Here is a 21,823-nt window from a genome sequence, read left to right on the forward strand (position 1 = left end):
CATAAGGAGAATAGAAAAAAAGGAGATGTTTCTAAAAATTGTTTTATAATGCCAGCCAAATTTAGATTGCACAACTTGGCAAGAATCCTATAATAAAGTGGGAGGAAATCCTCAATGCAGTGATGAAAAACAAAACAATGTATCATGGCCAAGTAAGATTTAAGAATGTCATGTTGAGTTTGCATTTACAAAGCAGTGAGTGCAATTTCTCCCCTCAATGAGAGAAGCAAAAAGCCCATACCATCATCTGAGTTTATGCAGAGTAAGCACTTGATGAGGTTCCACAGCCACTCATGGTAAGTCTCGGGGAGTTTCCTACTCTCATCAAGGGCTTAACTAACCCCCCTGCAGCTGACAGCATTCTCAGTGATAAAGTGCAGGCTGGTGCCTTTACCCTGAGATTAGGGAGAGGATGGAGTCAGAAATAATCTGCAAAATTGTGCTTGTGATCTGAACCAGTGCACTAAGACAGGAATAGACATCAGAGGTATGAGAGTGGAAAGGAAGGGAGCAAGCTGTCTTTATCCATGGTAATACGAATACATGCATAAAAATCATGGGGTTTCTTTGGTAGTGAGGGTTAAACCCAGGGCCTTGCACATACAGGTAAATGTCCTGCCACCTAGATATAACCTTGACCCTCTCTCACTCTTCATTTTGAGTCAGGCTCTCACTAACTTGTCCAGGCAGGACTTAAAGTCACAACCTTCCTCTCTCAGTTTCCGGAGTAGCTGGAATGATATAGGCCTGTGCCATTAGGCCTGGCTCTGCATCGCAAATCCAAAGCTAATCTACACACAGGCTATCAGAATTACCAAGTAAAGACTGCCAGGTTCAAAATCAGTTAAAATGCCAACGATATTTCTATGCATCAGCAGCAAAAATCAGAAAAGAGATTTTTAGATGTAAAAAAGCAACGCCAAGTCAAATAACAACAAATATTAAACACAAAGAAACCCAGCAAAAGAAGACCAGACCTAGAGAGAGCTACATGAAGCGAGGCTGAGAGAAATCAGAGAAAAAGCAGGACAGCAGACTCCACCTCTTCCTAAAGGCAGGGAGAAATGCTTTTCTGTGGAAGCTGATGCACTGATTGCTTTAAATGGTACAGGGACATGAAGATGATATAGGAGATAAGGAGCAAAGCTGGAGAATTTACATTTGGTGAGATACCAAGACTTGCTTCACGGTGACAGGATTAAGATGCTGTGAAGATGCAGGGTAGAAAAGCAGACAGATTTCCATAGGGTCAAAAACAACCCACAGTGCAAGGACACGTGACGTGATATGAGCTAGAATGAGACTACAGTTAACGGGAGGAAGCAGACTTCCCAGAATTAGTTCCACAATGGCAGACGTTCATAGAGCAAGAAAGAATCCACTTCATACCATTTACAAGAGCAGATATCACATGGACCACAGAGCGAAACAGTATCCTGTCTGGTGACAGCCCAGGCATGTTTACATGAAGGATTTTTTTAAGCAGGACACAAAGTGCACATTACAAGAATGGACAGATTGCATCTCCTTGATATCAGGAGCCACGTTCATCCACAGATGCTGCTGGGGTGTCTGGGGCAGCCACATTGAGAAGACTGCTGTGCTAGCCAGAATATAGAGAGAAGTTATGGAAATCAAGCAGGAAAAACATTCTCCAAGAGCCAATGTGTGTGAACAGGTGCTTTACAAAAGACAGTGTGTCAATGGCACAAGGGTGGGGAGGTTGTTCTCTCTACTGTGACAGAGCCGCAGTGCTGGATGTGGTCCCAATGCGGAATGAAGGGGGCCCTGCTCCCCCACCAAAGGCAGGGAGGAAGTGAGTTCACCTGCTCTGGTCAACTGAGTGCTCTGAGGTTGGCACTGGCTCTTCCTATGGCCCAGCACTTCTCTTGGCCACACAGATAGCAGGAGAAGCCAGTACATGAGGCCACCCAAGGACATGAACGGGATATTTGCAACAGCCCAAACCTGAAACAGCATGAACCCCTTTAGAGAAGAATGGATAACACACTGCCGGGTTGCCAGGGAACATGCTGGTGTGGTTTCCAGGAAGTTGGGAGAAGCAAGAGCAATATGTGGGAAGGGCATCTCTGGGAAGCGTTTGCAGGTACTAGGTCTCATAATTCAATGATGGCTACACCCAGCTGCAAGCTGCAGCCACTGCACTGTCCTCTGCATTTGTGCCTTTCCTGCATAGCAGTTATCCCTCAGTCTAAGCAAGATGGGTGGAAAAGCAAGTGTGGGTGTCCAGCGTTCAGCTCCAGCTGTGTCTGGGTACAGTCTATCTATGCACTGACATTTTCAAAGGCTCTTGATTTGCCTAAGCACATTCCAAATAAGCATCTTCGGTGGACATCTGTGGCCAAGACCTCACCCCTGGGATCTTCCCTCATCTTGCACAGCAGTGGCCACTGGGCCCCAGAAGTTAGGCAAATCAGCTGTGAGATTGGCAGATGGGCTGGGGTGGCTTAAATTGATTTCGTGGACTTTTGGCAAAACCTGAAGCTTTGCTGGCGAGTGCTCAGGGACTTGGGAAACCTACTGTCGCATCTGGTGGCATTGTTTTCAAAAGAACTAGTGACTCTGTCTGCTCCATCTGAGAAGAGGGCCTCCATGCCTTTCTGACCACCTCCCTGAGACACATGTCCTCGGTGAAACAAAATCGTGGATACTCAAGGCCAGGCCCAGCCCTCCACCAGGCACTTGGCGCTTTGGGGATTGGCCTCACTTTTATAGCTTTCTTTATAGGGTTTTCATTAGTGCTGTATATTAGCACATCACATTAGCTAACTGCTCTAATGGCTGGGCAGGAGGGGCTAATACTGTAAGCCACAGACTTTTATGAGGGAGAGGAAATTGCTTTTTGTCTGTAATTCCTCTATTTTATAGAGTTTTGAATAATAGTCCAAGGTTGTATTTTATAAAATACACTCTGTGTGCAACTGCTGTGTGCTTGCACAGCAGAACCCTCCCGGACTCAATGGCAACCCTGCACGAATGCTCCAGTGTTCAGCACAGTCCTGCCCTTGGAGATCATGGGCTGGAGACTCTGAGGAAGGCAGGACTGTGAGGTGGATAGTCGTCCCCCTCTGAGATCACAGTGAGCCTGTGCAGAATGTTCCAGAACCTTCGAGCATGAGATTCCCCACCCCTTCCACTTCACTATGACATTACTGAAAGTTTGGCCAAGAAAGTCCCCAGGGCCTGGCTTACCCAGGAGCACGGAGTACAGTGTGCACAGATGAAACCAAGGGGGCCATACAGGACCCACCTATTACCAGAGAGGGTCTGTCTGTCTTGAACTCCCATGCAGGGCAGAGGTGGACAGACAGTTCTGACTCTTCCCTCCCCGTGCTGTGACTTTCTGGGCAAAAGTGAGAAGACTATTGAACTCAGATAGGAGTCTCAAAGCCTTGGCTGTCCCAAGTCTTGCCCTGCCTTGGCCAGATGTATCTCGAGTGTCTATAGGTGACATCTTGGCCATGCTTCCTTCTCTCCAACCAGTCTTTCTCTGAGGCTCCTGAGTTCTACTAGGCCACATCCTAGCCCATCATTTAGGGCCCTGGGCTCAGCACTCTGCTGGCTCTGATAGCAGGTGTGGCTTAGCCTGACTGCAGGTCAGAATGTAACGACCAGTTGGGTACCTACTATAAGCACTCCCTCAAACAGACTTGAATTGTAGTCAGACAATGCCACTGGCCGGGCAGAAGCCAAACTTCAAATTATAGCATCTGCTTTGGTGGCTCTAAGATGAACCCAGGACCTTCTCAGTTCCCTTCCCCAGCCCAGAACACCTGGGGATGGATCCACTGTGTTCTGTCTCCAGGGCCTAGACTCCAACAGGATTCCCAGACTTGTGCTTCCCACAGCAGCCCCAGCTGTAGCCCGGTCCACTGATTAATGGGCCATCCCTCTTCGGGGCCATGGCCCCTGTTCAAATACTCTAGCTTAGATGGCATGTGAAGGGATGACATCAGTCTGGGAAGAGCTCCCAAGGCCCACTGCTTCTTCCTTCAGCCCCATCATCCCTCCTGACCTGGAGTTCTTGGCCTTTATCGCACCACACTGGCCTAAGGCTCCACACTAGCAGTATGCCCAGTGAAGAAATGGCAGCGTCTCAGCCAGACAGTGCAAGAACATAGACAGTTAAATGTTTGCAAATGTAACTGCAGCCAAGGTTTCTCCATGGGGAATGCCCCTAGAATCCCAAGTTTATCTTGCCTTGTGGGGCTCATGATATCTCCCTATGTGAGTGAGCTGAGCTGGTCTGCTGCCTAGGGACTTAGAAACAAGATTTCTCTGGCCTGCTGGGCTGAGGGAGACCATGGTTGCATGTCTAGGTCAAAGGCCTGGCCAACACCTGTATACCTAGACAGACTGGCATTGAACTGGGACTCAAGGGTTCTTAAATTTCTCTGATCCAGAGTCACTCTCGGCCCTGTCCTCAGCCTGCGGAGTTAGCCCGCCCATGGGCGATGTCCCCACCCCCTTTTGCTCTGCCCTGCTTCAGCTTCTGCTCCAGACAGCTTCTGTCTCTGGTGTCCTCAGAAATACCTCTGGCTCTTTGTCCATACTGAGCTCTTGCCCTCTCTCCCTAGGCTACAGCACCTGGGCCCCGCCCTTCTAGGGAGACATTCAAAGTACCCAGCATCTAGTTTATAAGCCTGACACCCACCTCAGGTGCATCCAAACTGTGGAGTCTAGAGAGTCAGCCCAAATTCACAATTAGGATTTAGAAAACAGGGTGTCCTCTTATAAACTAGGGGCCGAGTGAGATGATGCAGGCAGTCCTGAGGTCATCAGTAAGGAGCCCCCATTGGCCAGTGTCACAAGAAGAGGTGGCCCTGCACCCAGAGCCTTGGGCCTAGTTTCTGGACCCATAGGGAATAGTGACATGGGCCTTTGACCCAGAGCGACACTGGCTTGTTCTAGCATCTCCAGCCTCCTGGGCACAGGATCAAGCCTGTTCTTTGGGTTTTTCATTATGTCATCAAATTGTACAATTTATCCATGGCTGGTGTCTGGAAGCAGTGGCTGAAGATGGATTCAGGAGTAGGGGAGAGGCCAGCTGCACCTCCAATGGCTTATGTGTGGGCAGCTGAGGTCAAGGGTCAGAAGAAAACTCCTAGCCCAGCATGAAAACATGAAGAGTCTCCCAACAGTGACACCTGGTGGGGACGGTGAGTAATGCAGCAGATGGAAAGAAACCAAGGCCCTTCAGTGTTGGACTGGATTGGATGAGAAACAGAGCTCTTAGACTGCTAGGCATGGTCTCAAGAGGGAAGGAAGTATTGACCTTGTCAATAGGATGTGTATATCTCCAAGCTTTAAACTGACAGGTAAAGGATATTTTCTAGATTAAATATGGATTCTATAGAGAAAAACACTGAGAGACTTTGAAACAGGCGAAAGTATTTCCTGACTGTCCTTTCATTAGAATGCCAGGACCCCTGGGGACTGTGTAGTATTGTAGAGAGGTACACCATGTGTGTATCTTCAACTTGGATATTTCATGGCTCTGCGGAGAGAATGATAATCATGGAGAACACTGCTGCCATTTCCTGTGTATGGTGCACATCTGAGAGCCGTCTCTTGGTTGCATAGGATCTTGTTTCCTATTCAGTTCTGAGAATAAAATCGAACCCAGGACCTGGAGCATGTGAAGCAAGGACTCCACCACTGAGCTAGATCTTCTGTCCTATTTTTGTGTATGTATTAGGATATTCTACATACAAAGTCACTTCCCCTACAATTAAAGGTTTAATTTTTCCTTTCCTGCCTGAGGTCTTTAGTTTTTCTTTCCCCAACTAAAGTGGCAGGAATTCTTTGGAAAGAAAAAAGAAGAAACCACTCTCCCCCACTTGTGTAATTTTTGAAAGTTCACTTTAGAGCCCTTGGTATTAGACCCCTTACACATTACACACACACATTACACACACACATTACACACACACACACACATGCACATGCACACGCACACCACGTGTTTCCCCAGTTGGGGTGTAAAGGAGAGGTTAAGAGAATTGTTCAGTGGGAAAGACAGGTGGAGAGGGGCTCTGCGTCGGCACAGACAATGAAGGAGCTGAACCTTCCAGAGTAGACCGTTCTCAGTAAGTAAGAGCTGCTGGTACATTGGTGACTGGGGGAGAGGGAGCCAAAGGATTTACTTCAGAGAGCAAGTATCTTTGACACTTAGAATGATTGAAATAAACAAGGAAGTTGAGGATGTTTCCTAGAAAATAGAACAGAAAGCCAAGGTTGGGAGAAAAATAATAAATTCAGTGTGAACTCAAAGGCCCAACTTCTGCTGAGCAGATATGAAGGGAAGATGAGAGGCAAGAAGGGGTTGGAACCCTGACAGTGTCTTTTCCCCAGCTGGAGGACAGTTAGAGAGAGCATCCACCTGCCTGCTGTAGATGAGCAGGTGCCCGTGTTATCCATGCAGCTCAGTGACATTTCAGAGATGTCCTAAGCTCAAGGAGAAGGCAGGGCTGGTGGGGAACAGGGCAGAAGAAAGGACAGGGTATTCGAGCAATGAAGAAAGGTCCAGAATTGTTGGGTTGTGCTCTGTTTAGCTGGGTATAGAGACAGGAGGAGAGGCGGTGCTTAACAGCTTTACCTCAAAGGCGAATGGTTGAAATTCTGTTTTGACAGCATTGAGAGGTTCACCATTCTACTGGAAAAGTGGCATGTGTTAGTGACAGATGCTTAGGAGACTAAGCAAACGAAGAAATAACTCAAAAGGAGTGCATACAGATGTGTGAGCTGTATGATACAATGGGATGTGAGCCACAGGTGTGTAACCCTCAGCAGCAGGAATGGAACTGTATAGCCTTCCCTCACCCAACATAGAGCTGCACCCCGGATGCTCTCTCTGCCCCCTGGATCTTCTCTCGACCTTCCTGTCAGGCCCTGTAACCCAAAAGGTGGAGGGCTGGGGATGTGGCTCAGTAAGTGTTTGCCTAGCACGGGTGAGGCCTTTGACTCAACCCCTACCCTGGATGGGGGAGCTGGCCCCTGCAATGGTGCCTCCTGTTCCTCCATGCTCGGGTCTGGTCTCTGGGTCAGTGGGAGGTGAGTGGTCTGGACACGTGCTCCCTGCTCCCTGTTGGGTTGGGAGTTGACAGTAGCTGGCTGAGTCTTGCCCCTGATGTTCTCCTGTGCTGAGCGCTGCCCTTCCCTCTGGATCTGGAGCCCCGGTGGTGGCCAGACCCAGTGACGACTCACCCTACCCAGGACTCTTCTCATCTCATCACCCTCCTTCATCATCCTCGGGGGCTTCTCAGAGGATGCACCATCTGTTTCCTGCTGAGATGTACCCAGGACGCTATGGTGAAGCAGGGCTAGATAAGCAACACTGGGGCAGCACTTTGGGAGGGAGGCGTGGCGTGCAGGATGGAGAAGGCAGCATAGACCGAAGTGGAGAAACAGCTCAAACATACTGTGACCATCTGGGGTAAAATCTAGGGCCACCAGCTGGGGGAGTCACAGCTATTTGCCTCTAGGGACCCAAACCAGAGTGGGAGGGGGACTATGGAACACAGTTATTTTCCTACAAGCTTTGCGGAGAAGTAAGGTTGCCTTCCTCTGCTATGGACACTGGGACACGGTCTCCAAGCAGGACAAAGGAAAGGACCGATGGAGCAGGCAGAGTGAACTTTCCTAGAGGCCTGAGGGCAGCTTCCTTACTTCCCCAGATAGACAGGCTAGGGCCGAGTCACACTATGTGACATCACATTATGTGGGATCTCAGGCCACATCTTGGGGTTACTAAAAGCAATGACAGCATATGGTTCTGGACAGATAGAGAAGAGAGGGGGTAGGGGTATTAGAGCAGGGAACATTCTGGAAAGGGGCAGGGCTTCCAGGTTAGGATTAGGGCAGACACCCTGTGTTCATCATGGTAAAGTCATGTCTCCTACACAATGCCCAAATTCTTCTTTCTGGTGGTGTCCAGAAAATTGCTACTATCTCCTGAAATTCCATGAAGTGGTGTGGCCTAAAGTATGTCTCTGAACACCAGAAACCCAGGAAAGTGGAAGAAGGATGACTCCCTGGGTACCCTAACTAGAAAGATGGCTACATCCTACTACGGAGTTGCCTCAATGCCTAGGATATCTGGATACTTTTGGTGATTTGAATGAGATGCCCTGCATAAGTCTCTGGCATTTGAATGGTTGATCCCCAGTTAGTGGCTGTTTGGGAAGGATTAAGAGGTGTGGCCTGGTTGGAGGAGGTGTGTCACTGGAGGCAGGCTTGAAATTTCAAAAGCCTCCCACCATCTCCAGTACATTCTTTCTGTTTCCTGCTTGTGGCTTGAAATGCAAGCTTCCAGCTGCTGCTCCAGGCCTATCACCGGCTACCTCCACTCTGCCACCATGGATTACTAACCCCCTGCAACTGTAAGCTCAAATAAACCCTTTCTTTTATAAGTTCTCTTGGTCATGGTGTCTTATCACATCAATAGAAAAGTAACCAGTACAAGATGAGGTTAAGTGTGTGTGCCTCTAAGGTAGAACTCCATTTTCCCCAGATCCCTGAGAAGTACACTTTCCAATAGAGGAGTCACACCTAACCCACTCCCCACAACTCCTGGATGTTCTCTTCTGCTTGTTGGTACCGGGCCTGAGAACACTGGCTGGACCAGTCCTTGCCACAGGATGCCTGGTCTGTGGGCTTCCTAGAATACACAGACACTTCCAGACATTGAGTATACCTGAGCATCTCACAGGGTCGGGCCTAGGACGATGTCTTCCTAGAGGTACACATGGCACAAGGAATCTCAAAGCTGCTCCAGGCACCTCACCAGCACAGAGACCTCTTAGTCTCTCCCCTCTTGATCTGTCCAGCAACTCAGAATCCTCCTGCCATCTGTGTGAGCCTCACCTGGCTTCTAGCTTAACCTGGGACTCCTCCACGGCCCCTCGGGGGGAGGACAGGAACTCTGATTTGAAAATTTCCTATTCTGAGTGGGGATCAGGGAGCACTGCTGTCCACGATGGAGGGGCAGATGGGGTCTTGCCTACCTGTGGGTACCTGGCTCTGCACTCCTGCACCTCTGAAGTCCTCAGAACTAACAGGGAGGGTGTGAGGTAAGTGAGTGGAGAAAATGGGCTGGGGAGGGACCAGAGCTGTGCCCTGCTGCCCACCTTCCCACCTGCCCACCAGCCACGTACCAGCCTGCGGATCTCACGCTCACACTCCTTCTTGATGCGGACGATTTCCTCTTGGTGCAGATGGTAGACGCTCCTGATCTCGGCGGCCTTGATCTTGTCGGCCTGGATGACCATCGTCAGGGCCTCCTCCACCTGCTTTTTGGCCCCCTTGAGCTCTGAGATCTCTTGCTGCATCTTGACCTTCTCCACCTCAAAGCCCTTCTTGGCCTCCTCCTTAGCCTCGCACAGGAGCACGGTCTTCACCTTGTCGGGCGCGCCATCCCGCAGGGTGTTGAGCAGCGCCTGCAGTCGCTGGTTCTCATTGTCCTTAATCTTGATGACTCTCAGCAGCTCCGCTTCGTGCTGCCGCAACAGCGCCTCCCGCACCGCCTGCAGCTCCTTCATCTTCTCCTCGTGCAGCTTGGTCTTGAGCTCGGTGACCAGGACCGCGTGTTTGCGCTGCTCGTGTTCACGCACCTGCTTCAGCTCCTGGCTCTTCTCCCGCTCCACTTTGCTGACCTGGAAAATAGGTGAGACGGAGGTTGTTGGAGCCCTGAGCACCTGCAACGGCCGAGGCAGGCCTGCATAGTTAAAAGGTTGCTTTCCTGCAAACTTAGGAGTTACCTGACTTCCAAATGTGTTTTTAGCTGGCAATTAAAACAAGAGTCACCCTGCTCGGTGGAGGGAATGGATGTGCAGGGTGGCCGGCAGCATACATGGCCCTGCACCGTAGCAGGAAAGGTGGTCATGGGCACTCTCTGTCCATGGAAATCTGCTCCAGGTCCTTCTAGGAGGAAGCTGAGCAGGAGAAGGAGAGCTTCTCAATAGACACTGCCTCACAGAAGCAGTGGAGGGGCACTGGCAGGTCTGTGCCTGGGCAGAGCCTTCAAGCCAGTTTCTATTAACTCTCTGCAGATCCTATTTCTTCACACAAACAATGAACCTGCTGTGCTTACCTTCTATGGCAAATGCGGAAGCCTCTTAGCAGCCAGGTTGTCTTTCTAGATGACACCTCACGTCTAGGTTTTGGAAACAATGTGACCATGTGCTTCCTATTCATCCAGATATTTTGGGGCTCTGATTGGGTGGTCACCTGACTATAGCAAGTACTATATAATGGATATATAATGGATAGTGGCTAAAATTCTCATGTGCTCTGTCTGTCCCATGGCTCCCCTGTGATCCACGGAGCTCACCTTCTGCCTTCACCCAAGCAGGACTCCAGTTCTCCCTGATGAGCAGATGAAGACACAAAGCTCCACAGTGTGGAGTCCACAGTGGTCTGTCCCCCTGGCAGCATTTGACTTTGTGTCCCTCCATGATACCTACAGGCCCCTCTTGGCTGCTCCCACATCAGGATCTGCCCTAGTTCTGCAGCCTATGCCTCTCTGGCCACTCACTTTGGAGGGGACCCACAACCCAATCAACCCCTTTCCTTTCCTGTTGCTTCCCAAGGCTCCATGCACTCACATACACAGGTCCCCAAACACTCTTTTTCTCCCTGGTCCTGACTCTCAGGTCTCCAAGGGCCAATTTACTTGGTGACACTGAGGGCTACACCCATCACCTGCGCCCAGAAGGACCTGAAGACTGTTTTGTGCCCAAAGGCTATCCTGGCTTTCTAAGGCCCTCTAGGGGATCAGCCAATAGTGACCCAGCAGGGTATGGGTGTCACAGCCCCTTGCATCCCACTGCTAGGGGAAGGAGCAGCCTGCTTCTGTTGGAAAAACATCCCCCTCTTTGGCTGCTACTGTTCTGATCAATTTCCTGCTCATAGTAGGTGTGCGGAGTCCTTATACCCACTCCTGGAAAACAGTGCCACTATGAATCTCAAAGACACACCTGGGGAGCCACCTGCTTCCTGATGGGACCCTAAAACAGTCACTCTATGCTGAATTTGTTCAGACTGGCCTCCCCAGGTCTTGACGGCCTTCAACTCTCTTGTCCCGTAGTGGGCGCCATCAGTTCTGAAATGACTGATATTTCCCACATAGCCCTTTTCCACAGCAGCCAACTGGGAGTTCATAGTGAGTAAGTCCTTCCTGTGCTGGTGTCTATTTAATCCCTGCATGCCACCCCATCTTCTAGTTCTTCTCCTTGTCTTCTTTGGGGGGGAATCTTGCTGGAGCCATCCATCTTCTAGGCTCCCACTTTCCTTACCCTCCATCCCCGGACAGCAGCCAAGCTGCCCACTCCAGTTCCAAGTACACCTAAGGTCCCCATGCTTGCACAGCAAGCATTTCCCTACTGAGCTCTCTCCCCAGCCCTAGCCTACTTAAAAGGCTCCTCCAACTTACACCAGTGCCATGATCTCTGGACAAAACCTTTAACACAGGGGTCTTTGGGGACAGTTAAGGTCCAAACTGTTCTTGATTTATTTGCCTCTGAGGCTGGCCTTCCTCCCTCCCCCACCAGAGGCAACTTTTCAGGGGCTGTTTGCTGCTGCTTCCCCACAGGACAGGCGTGTGACACTGACTCACACAGCTGGCACCAGGGCTGGTGGCCGTATTGTCCTCTTATGGCCCAGCATGCCCCTGCCTGTCCCTCCTGCACACTGGACAGTAGGCAGCCATCCAGCAGTGTGGATGTCTGCTTTGCCGAACAGACCATTACTGGAAGCAAGAGCAAGCAGGCACCTGTACCCCCATTTAATGTGCATCTCCTCCTTTTCCAGTTTCAACTGAACCCCAGAAATGAGAAAAGAAAAAGCTGGGGTTTGTTTGCTTTCAGTTTTTTGAGACAGGGTCTCACATTGTAGCTTAGGTTGGCCCCGAGCTAACACTATGCTGTCCAAGCTAGCCTTGAACTCACAGAAATCTTCCTGCTTCAGCCTACAGATTACAGGCATGAGCTACCACATAGTGCTTCTGAAATTTTTGAAGAAAGTCCTTCTCTTCTTCCATGGATCCTTTGGATGATTCCATAATGTTCTATGTGTTTAAAGGAAGGAAGAATGAATGGCTGAGTTGGGCAGGGATAGCTAGCTTCTCCTGAGGGCTAGGCCCTGAGGGTACATTGAGTCCTGAGTGGGACTTGGTAGGCCAGAACCAAGACCAGTATCTATGGCCCAGAGCCTGGCTCTGTTCTCTCAGCAGACACATATTCAGACCTTGTGAAAACGTCCCAGTGGGAATGAGTGAAGAGAAGATGCATGCATCCAGTGTCACAGAGTAGATTATGGAGAGTGGAGAACAGTGTGAGCCGAATAGCCCAAGGTGGGGTGAAGCTCTATCCCACCTTGAAGCTGTTGGAGATAAGGAAGTCACTTCTGTCCAGGGCCTGAGACGTTGCCCCGTGTTTGGAAGGCTTGGCTAACATCCAGCCAACCACCAGAAGCCCTCTCCTCTCCTGCCCCTCCCAAAGCACTCACAGTGCCCAGGCTGGGCCACTAGCTTCCAACAAAGCATGTGACAGAGTAAGATCCCCATCCCAGGACAGCCATGAAAGCTGGGCAGAAGTTAGGCCCTGGAGAATCTTGGGAGTCTCCCTTGTGCCTTGGAGAAATGCCACTAGTCAACTTCAAGGCTCAACACAGAAGGTAACTAGCTCTCCTGGAATTCTGGGAAGCTGGGTAAAGACAGACATGCTGGGGGAGGACAGATGACCTTGGTTCACAGTGTCAGGGGGTGTCAGTCCATGGTCACTTGTCTCCCCTGCTTCTAGGCCTGTGTGTGTGAAGGAAGAGCATCATAGCTTGGGGGGGACAGGTGGGGAAGCAAAGTCAACGGCCTCATGGTGGACAGAAGCCGATGCTGGCCAACTTCTGCCTTCCACATTCGTCTCTCTGCTCCCCGCCCCAAAGACTACTGGGAAATGCCATCCACATTTAGAGTGATTCTTTTCTTCTTAGCTGCTGTTCCTCATGCCACCTGGCTCTGGACACCCTCACAGACACGCCCAGAGGTGTGCTTTACCGATGCACATGTCTCTCCATCTAGCCAGGTCCATAATCAAGATTAATCATCACAGTCACTTGACACTCACAAAAGCCTACAGCTGGCAGAGACTGGCACTGGGGTGTTGGCTGCTGTGAGAAACACTACAGCCTTCTCAGACATAGGGCAGCCACCGATGCCTTCCAGGGCTAGAGGGGCAGGGCCTGGCCCTGGATTCTCATGCATGCCTTTTCATTTCCTCCTGTTGCTTCTGGCCTGACAGCATTTCCAAACCATGCAATGGGAGGGAGGGGCAGGGGGCTTCCTTCAGCTGCTGTTTGGTTGTGGTGGAAAAGCAAGATAAATAATTGATTCTTCCCTCTAATTACTCAGTTGTGAGATAATAAACTGGCTCCCTGCCAACCACGGAGTACTAACTGTTTCCCGAGGAGCGTATGGATTCAAGCACACTTGATGGGCCTCAGTTCTTTGCAAATCTCATCTTCAGTGAGGCTTGGAGTGTTGGTCCCGTTTGGGGCCAGTGAATGCCTCTTCAGGAGGCTCTTGAATCCTCTTGTTGAGACCCAAGTCGTTTCCCAAACTGTGGGATGTGGCACAGTCCAGGTTTGCTTTGCTTATCTCTAGTTGCTCTGACTGCTTCTCGTTTTCATAGAAAGTGATATTTCAAGGTCTCAGCCATGGCCCTAGGACTGCTCATTCCTCCTGGGTGGGTTACTGATGGATGTATAGATGTACGTATTGATATCACATGCACATACATCTTTCAAGTTCACATCAACATTAAGTTCAAAGTCAGGACCACAGAGATTCTGCCTAGCCCCCCTGCCCCAGCTGAATCTCTGGTCTTCCACACAGAGCACTTTTGTTCTCAAGGAATCAGGAGGGGATGCAATCACTCATTCCCCAAACCCACGTTATATAGACAGTTGTTTCAGGACTCGGTAGTTTTGATACTGACACCCCTGGGTGTGATAACCATGAATGGCTGGTGTTCTTGCCCTTTCTATAACCCCCCCTCACTGCATGGCCGGCTCCACAGCCATTGTACACTCTCTCTTCATACTTACATTCTCCTTGAGGAATCTCAAAGTACTTTATAAATCTCAAAATACTTCATAATTCCCAATGGATTCAGACATGTCAAGCCTGGCAGGCTGCCCTAAGCACAAGTCACAGGTGGCATCTGTGCCTTCACTGGGGTCTAACTCACAGAGGGGCTCTGGGTTCCATGTTCATAGCCCGGTTGGTGTCCCTGTCCACTTCAGTGTCTGAAGAGTCCTTAGGAGCAGCCATAGGAACGATGTCACCTGGATTCTTGCATGATGTCTGCTCTGTGACTGGATGCAGGCTCTACCAGACACAGACCCCTCAGCGTCTGCTTGCTGCTCACTCTTCTCTCCATGCATGGCCGCTCTCTGCTGTCCCCCAGTCACCGTGGAGTCTCCTCTGCTCCATGTACAGTGTACACTGGCACCTGTGGTTTCTTTCATGTTACTAGAGCACACTCTGGGATTGCTGGTCTGGGTCTTGGTTTCATGTATGCTCTTTCAAAAAGAAGTTTCCTTTTAGCCGGGCAGTGGTGGCGCATGCCTTTAATCCCAGCATTCGGGAGGCAGAGCCAGGTGGATCTCTGCGAGTTCGAGGCCAGCCTGGTCTACAGAGCGAGATCCAGGACAAGCACCAAAACTGCACAGAGAAACCCTGTCTCGAAAAACAAAAACCAAAAACAAACAAACAAACAAAAAAACAAAAAAAAAGAAAGAAAAAAAAGAAAAGAAATTTCCTTGAAAACTCATTACCCTTGCAGAAGACCCATGTTGGAGTCCTAGGACCCATATTGAGGCTCACAACTGCCTGTAACTCCAATTCCAGGAGAATCCAGGACCTTCTTCTGGTCTCCACTGGCTCTTGTTTGTATGTGGTACATATAAACTCATACAAACACATGCACATACAAAAAATTAAGTAAAATTTAAAATTACATTTATTTACTTACTTTTACATGTGGGCAGGAGGCACACAGGCTACATTGCAAGTGTGAAGGTCAATGGCAATTCGTGGAAACTGGTTCTATCTTTCCACCATGTGGGTTCTGGAGACCAAACTCAGGCTGCCAGTCTCCGTGGCAAGTGCTCTTACTCTCTGAGACTTCTCAGGAGCCCCTTGCCTCCTTTTAAAACACAGCCACATTTTTCTTAAGTGTGAGGTTTCTATGTTCTGTTTTTATGTCCCCATCATCTTCAGGGACCTCTACTGTCCTTACATTAGAGTGACTTTGCTCATGTTCAGTATTTACCATTGCCCACACAGCCCTTTTGTTTTTTATATTTTATATATGTGTGTATGTATGTGTATATATATATATATATAACTTGTATTCATACATACATTATGCATATACATACACACATACATATAGTTTCGAGGTAGAGTCTCACCCAGGTAGCCCAGGCTGGCCTCCTGCCTCAGCTTCCTGGGTATCAGTACTACAGGAAGTTACCACCATATCTACTTTAAAAAAAAAATCCCATTTGAAAGATGCTTGGCTCCCACAGTAGAGTCCCTTCCCTGGCAGTGGGGCCTGCTAGGTTCCCTTGGTGCTTTACACATGTGACCACCTTTCTCCATGTGCCTGATGCTGCTCATTTTCTCACCCCATCATCACCCACCTCAGGTCAGCTCAGCATCCCAGCACAACTGCTTAGGAAATCAGCTCATCTCCAGGGAGACAACCACCATGTGCCTCACCCCTTCTCTCCTGGGAGTAAACCACAGAGGACATGGGGACTCAAAGTCTGCAAGGCCCCAGCAGCTGGGTGGCAGCTGAGGGGGTGGTAGGAAGGCTAGGAACACGGTTTGTCATGAGGGTCACAGCCCCACCCTATCTGATACTAAACGTTCCTAAATTACATTTCTCAGATGTAAGCAGCAGTGATGCTTCATTGTGTACTTTCCTTTCCCTCTTCCCTAAAGGTTCAAAACGTTCACTGTAACCAGCTGTAGAAAAGTCACATGAGCTGGGCGGTGGTGGCTCACACCTTTAATTCCAGCACTCGGGAGGCAGAGGTAGGCGGATCTCTGTGAGTTCGAGGCCAGCCTGGTCTACAGAGTGAGTTTCAGGACAGCCAAGACTGTTTCACAGAGAAACCCTGTCTCGAAAACAAAAAACAAAAACAAAAACAAAAAAATCAAACCAAAACAAAAATCTTGAAAATCATCTTCATTTTAGAAGCTGAAAGAGCTTCTTAACATTCCATCATGTTTTCGAGCCCGTTCTCTTACTGTTGAACTTGAACACCATCTCTCATGTTTCCATGTTTTAAAACATATTTTATTTGGATTTATGCATGTGTGCATGTACATATGTGCCTGTGTGTGAGTACTTGCAGATGCCAAAAGAGGGCACTAGATTCCTGGAGCTGGAGTTAAAAGCTGTTGTGAGCCATGTGACATGGGTGCTGGGAACCAAACTCTGGTCCCGTGCAAGAGCAGTAAGTACTCTTAACCACTGAGCGTATCTCCAGCTCCATCCATAGGGTTTTCTTCTGCTTACAGATGCTGAAGGCTGGGACACTACAAACACACGGTCACACAATCACCACAGAACCCTTAAACAGAGAATTTGGTCCAAAGGGACCTCTGTATATAGTGAACTTTGGCCTGGCTGAATGTTCCAGCAGGACTACAATGTAACATGACTTGTCTCTTGTAGCCAAGTGACTGAGCCTCAGCCAATTACAGAAGCCAAACCCTCGTTGAGACCGTGAAATTATGCACCAGACATGACCACTACATTACATCTCTCCTAGCATCGCCTGTCTCTCTGTTTACAAAAGCAGCCACTGGTTGCAACTCAAGTCAGTTTCTGGACTTTCTAATCTGATTACCTACCTTGTATGGGAAAACAATTAAACGGTAGCTTCATAGTGTGTACTCCTATCTGCTTAAATAATTCCCCTCTCACCTACTGTCCAGCTTAGCCATTTCCTACCAATTCTTGCCCACTGATCCTCCCAGATTAGAATGCAGGGACTGTGGGTCAGTGGTTCAGTTTGACTCCCTGAGACTTACAGCTTTGGGAGAAAATGCCTCCCCACCAAAGGTAAGGAAATAGCCAAGCACTTCTCAGAACACAAGCACGGCCCATGACCTTTGGCTTCATCAGCTGTCAGCACACTGCCTCTGCCTCGTGCTGTGGACTAATACACACCAGGCTCCCTTTTAGATGGAAAGGGAGGCTGAAGCTCGCTCGCTTTAGAAAGGTCTCCTTAAGGGGCTGGAGAGATGGTTCAGTGGTTAAAAGAACTAGCTAATCTTCCAGAGGACCCAGGTTCAATTCCCAGTACCCACATGATGGCTCATAACCATCTATAACTTTAGCTCCAGGATATCTGACACCCCTATTTTGACCTCTGTGGGAACTACATGTACGTGGTGCACATATGTGTATGCAGGTAAAAGACTCAGACACATAAAAATAAATCTAAAAATAAAACGTCTCTCAAGCAGCAAACTTCTACATGGACTTGAGAGGCAGCGCACAGGAAGGCTTGGCAAGATGCTGTTCAGAACAGAGGATATCTGAGCCAGAAGTGCGGTGCAAGCTGCAGGGGTCCTGTGTCAGACAGGGTGCTGGGACCCGCTTGGGTGCCATACCCCCAGGAATCCACATCTCATCCTGCAGGGGCTTCTAGCCCAGTTGTTTATAGATGCAACAACCATCTGTATTCATGCTACAAGAGTATTTACAGCTCTCAAATAATAGTTAACAATACTGCCGGGACCTGCAGACAGCTTGAAGGCTTTGAGGTTTTAAATCAGACAGATGACAGGGTCTGAGCCTAGCCTTTAGCTCAAAAGTGATGCTTAATTGGCCACATTTTTGCTGGAAAGGACATGCTCTCTGAGTATTTTTATGAAAATAAAAGTCTCCAAGCCTTCAATTATGAGTGCTCTAGAATCCAAGGTCATCTTTATCAATCAACTCTCTGATGAGTGATTCCTTTATAGGAACAGACACCAAACAGAACACATATACCTGAACCCATCTGCCACGTCTGTGCCCATGGTCTGTCAGTGTTAACCTCACCAGAGATGGTTGGAAGATAATAAAAAGAACTGCCACGCAAAGCTTTGGCCTGGGAAGACCCAAATGAGCAACAGGAATGACAGGTGGCGGCTTTTGCTGAGGCCTTCATCTGGCCATTAGCTGGAAAGGAAGGAGTTCAGCTGTCTCTCTGGTAACGTGTGTGTGTGTGTGTGTGTGTGTGTGTGTGTGTGTGTGTGTGTGTGTGTGTGTGTGTCCTTAGGTGACCTCTGCTCATCAGAATAGTCCCAGAGCATCCCCAACTAGGCTGTAGGATGATTCAGAGCTGTGTTCTGTGATTAGCTGATGGTTCTAATTTGAATAGATTGGCATGTGGTGTGTCTAAGAACTATCTGTTGGGTTGGAGCACCACTGTTAATGTTTTTGCACACCTGCTTGCCAGGGGCATGTCGTCTCACCAGGGCCATGCCCCCTCACTGGCTTGTGACTCTCCCACATCCTGACAAAATGTGTGTTTTTACAGATTGGTTGAATGAATGTGAAGAGAGACAAGAAGTTCAACTGTGAAATCAACTAGATCTCTGTGTCGTTAGGAATGAAAATGTTAGGATGTACCATATATTAGGTGATCAAATGCCTGTGAACACGTGCTAAGAAACACAGTCAGGACCTCTGTGCTACAGCCTGTTAGAAATTCAAAAGGGCTAAATAGACAGAATCAACTCTGTTCATAAATCCAAATGCTCAATATTATAAAGAAGTCAGCTTTCCCCCAAATGACCTGTAAATTCAATGCAACTCAATCCACAGGGGTGCTAAGAAAGCAGAAATTAACAAGTATATTCTAAGATTTGTATGGAAATACAAAGACTCAAGACTCCCTAAAGCAGCTTTTAAGAAAAAGAGCAGAACAAGAACATGCTCATTACAGACTCAAGTCCTGCCTTGGAAGAATTAGGAACTGAGCTAGCCTCAGACAGACACGGGGAAAACAGACCCCCGGCTCACGATGACGGGGCTGGTGCAGCTGGTGACTAAACCACACGTCTCTTGGGAATGGCAGTTAATCTAGATGCATCTTTCTTGCAGTAATGCCAGAGGCAAGAAGTTAAACAGAGAAAAACAGAGGACCAGGCTTAAGCCTAGGTCACTACTGTGCTGTCAAAGCAAAGTAGGGCTGCAGAGTCACATGACCTGGGGCATTAACTCGGGAGGGCAAGGGATGCCGTCCACAGTGCTACCCCTGCATGGACTCACACACAAGTGTCTTCTGCTGGTTATAAACATGTGCTGTAGTGCAGAATGGAAGGCCATTTCTTTCTTTATCATTAGGATCTTGCTAGGCATTGTAGGCTAGCCTGGAACTTGCCATCTTCCTGCCTCCCCATCCCAAGTGCTGAGATCATATATGGGTGTCCTCCATGCTCTGTTTTATAGTCTTTAAAAATAAATATGTGAATGGAAGAAAAGGAAGGGGAATTATGTAATTATGTTATAACCTCCCCAAAATAAAACAAATACCTTTTTTTTTAAATAAGTAAATATGTGGTGCCAGGGCTATTCCACATTCATATGGAAGACTCAGTCACTACTTGCATGAGGCACAAATGTCAACTCTAGGAGGGTTTTGGATATGTGAAATGTCGGTTTTCTAGCAGACAGGCTGGGGAAATGACTCAGGAAGTTCAGCACTGCTAGAAAAGCCGGAGGACCAGAAGTTGCACATGGATGTGGGGTAAGCATGGCAATGCACTCATAATCCTACTGCTTGGATTACAGAGGACCAGCTGGGTAGCTAGACTAACCTCATCAGTGAACTCTGGGTCAAGTGAGAGACCCTGCCTCAATATCTAAGACAGAGAGCAACTGAGAACAATACTTGTGTCAACTTTGGTCCTACATATAAGGTGAACACACATGCATACATACATACCCACACCCACATGTGCATACATGCATATATACCACATATACAGAGAGGGAGGGAGACCATCTAGTAGAAAGCATAGGAAAGCATCTCTCACCTTCAGCACAGGGAAAGGTTCTGAACAAAGAAACTCAAGAGAAATCTGCTCAGACATCCTGCCTGTGCTTCCTAGGCCTCCTTAACCACACAGCAACGGTTTCCCCATCATCAAACATTCATTCCCTGTGAGGTCCCAAAGCCCCAAATCGGCACACTACGTATTATGCACACCCTGATCTCCTTAGCCACTTCCCAAGCCTGGATAATGAGGTGACTGTGTATGGTCTCACTCTTGTTAGCAGAACTGAGATTAGTACCCGACACATCTGTGCACATCCCTGAATGTTCTCCTACAGACATTCTCAGGATTCACTGTAATGAAAACCCAGCAGCATCTTCCATGTCCTGGTACCTGCCGAGGAGTCACCTGCAGAGCAGGGGACCTGCTCCACAGTCTTCAGTAGCTTCTAAGGGTGTTAACCCAACCAGCCACCCGGGGAACTTGAGAACTAGTGACAGGTTAAAACAATGTGGCAGATAGACACTTGCTTTTATTTGTGTTCCTTGGGGAAACCTCCCTGGAGCTTCTGGTCACTGCTTATGGTTCCCTGAGCTGGATTAGGGACTTCTGGAAAGGAGAAACTTGATTTGCTAAAATCAGGTCAAGACCATTAGTGGGCCATGAATTTAGGTGCCAAATGCTTTGAGACTAGGTGTGTGCAGTGTTGCAATCATGAGGCAAGCACATTTCTTCCTGTAGGTCATGCTAACATCTACGAAAAGGTGTGAAGGTCACAGTCTCAGAACCTAGCCATGGGGCTGGAGAGATGGCTTAGCAGTTAAGAACACTGGCTGCTCTCCCAGAGGGCTGGAGTTCATTCCCAGCACCCACATGGTGGCTCACAATCATCTTTAACTCTAGCTTCATTCCAAGGGCACCAGTCATGCATGTGATGCACAGACATTCATGCAGACAAAACACCCATACACATAAAATACTTAATTAAAGGGAAAACCTAGCCACACTGCAGTATCAGATCTAGTGGCCCAAAGGCTTTTGTCTGTTTCATTAGGAGGACTGAGGGAAATAGGAAAACCAGACAGGGCTGCAGAGAGATGTGGGATACGGAATAGAGGGGATTATATACCCAGATAGCTGAGGGCATGGGTTTGTCTGATATATGTACAGAACAAGGCTGGCCTCTGGCAGGGTCAGGGAAGCCAGGTTGCCTGCTCCACGCAGAAAGAGCCATGGCTCTGTGCAATAAGGAGAATCCTATTCTTTGAGCCCTGGCTACCTCCAAAGTTCCTTGTGGGAATATTTTTCCCACTCCATGAACACAGAAGCACTACTACCCAGAATAATATGCACATGTTTCTCCAGGGAAACACTAGCGAGTTCTTTTTAAGTTCAAGACTTTGGCATCAAGTGCTGTGGAAATACAGCCACCTGGGACTGTGCAGACAAAAACACAAAATCAGTCATGACTGGGCACAATAAGCAGAAGAAAGGCTCAAGACCCAGAGGGGGCAGGGGCTTGGACCTGACTCAGCTGAGTGTGCCAGGCTCTGCTGACTCCCCATGGGAGACCTTGATTTGAGAAATGTGGGGATGTGGGGGTAGGCTTGGGGGGAAGGCTGAGGGTGGGGAGAGGGGGAATCTGTGGTTGGTATATAAAGTGAATAGAAAATTTCTTAATAATAAAAAGAAATGAAGACCCAAAGAGAGTTCCAGCACTAGGCCAGCACCATGTGGCTT

At 48.6% G+C, this 21,823-nt stretch overlaps 1 protein-coding gene across 32 annotated transcripts in view; it reads right to left on the reverse strand.

Annotated features, from left to right (window-relative positions):
• Positions 1–21,823, reverse strand: part of Jakmip3 (Janus kinase and microtubule interacting protein 3) — a 130,178-nt gene that overhangs the window by 49,462 nt on the left and 58,893 nt on the right. For all 32 annotated transcript variants that reach the window (XM_052713893.1, XM_052713906.1, XM_052713903.1 and 29 more), the window contains one exon: positions 9,177–9,674. In XM_052713893.1, the coding sequence (XP_052569853.1) occupies positions 9,177–9,674 (498 nt within the window). The remainder of the gene's footprint in view (positions 1–9,176; positions 9,675–21,823) is intronic.

Source organism: Peromyscus californicus, unplaced genomic scaffold (genome assembly GCF_007827085.1).
Source record: "Peromyscus californicus insignis strain IS unplaced genomic scaffold, ASM782708v3 Scaffold_4__1_contigs__length_199733344, whole genome shotgun sequence".
Lineage (NCBI taxonomy): Eukaryota > Metazoa > Chordata > Mammalia > Rodentia > Cricetidae > Peromyscus > Peromyscus californicus.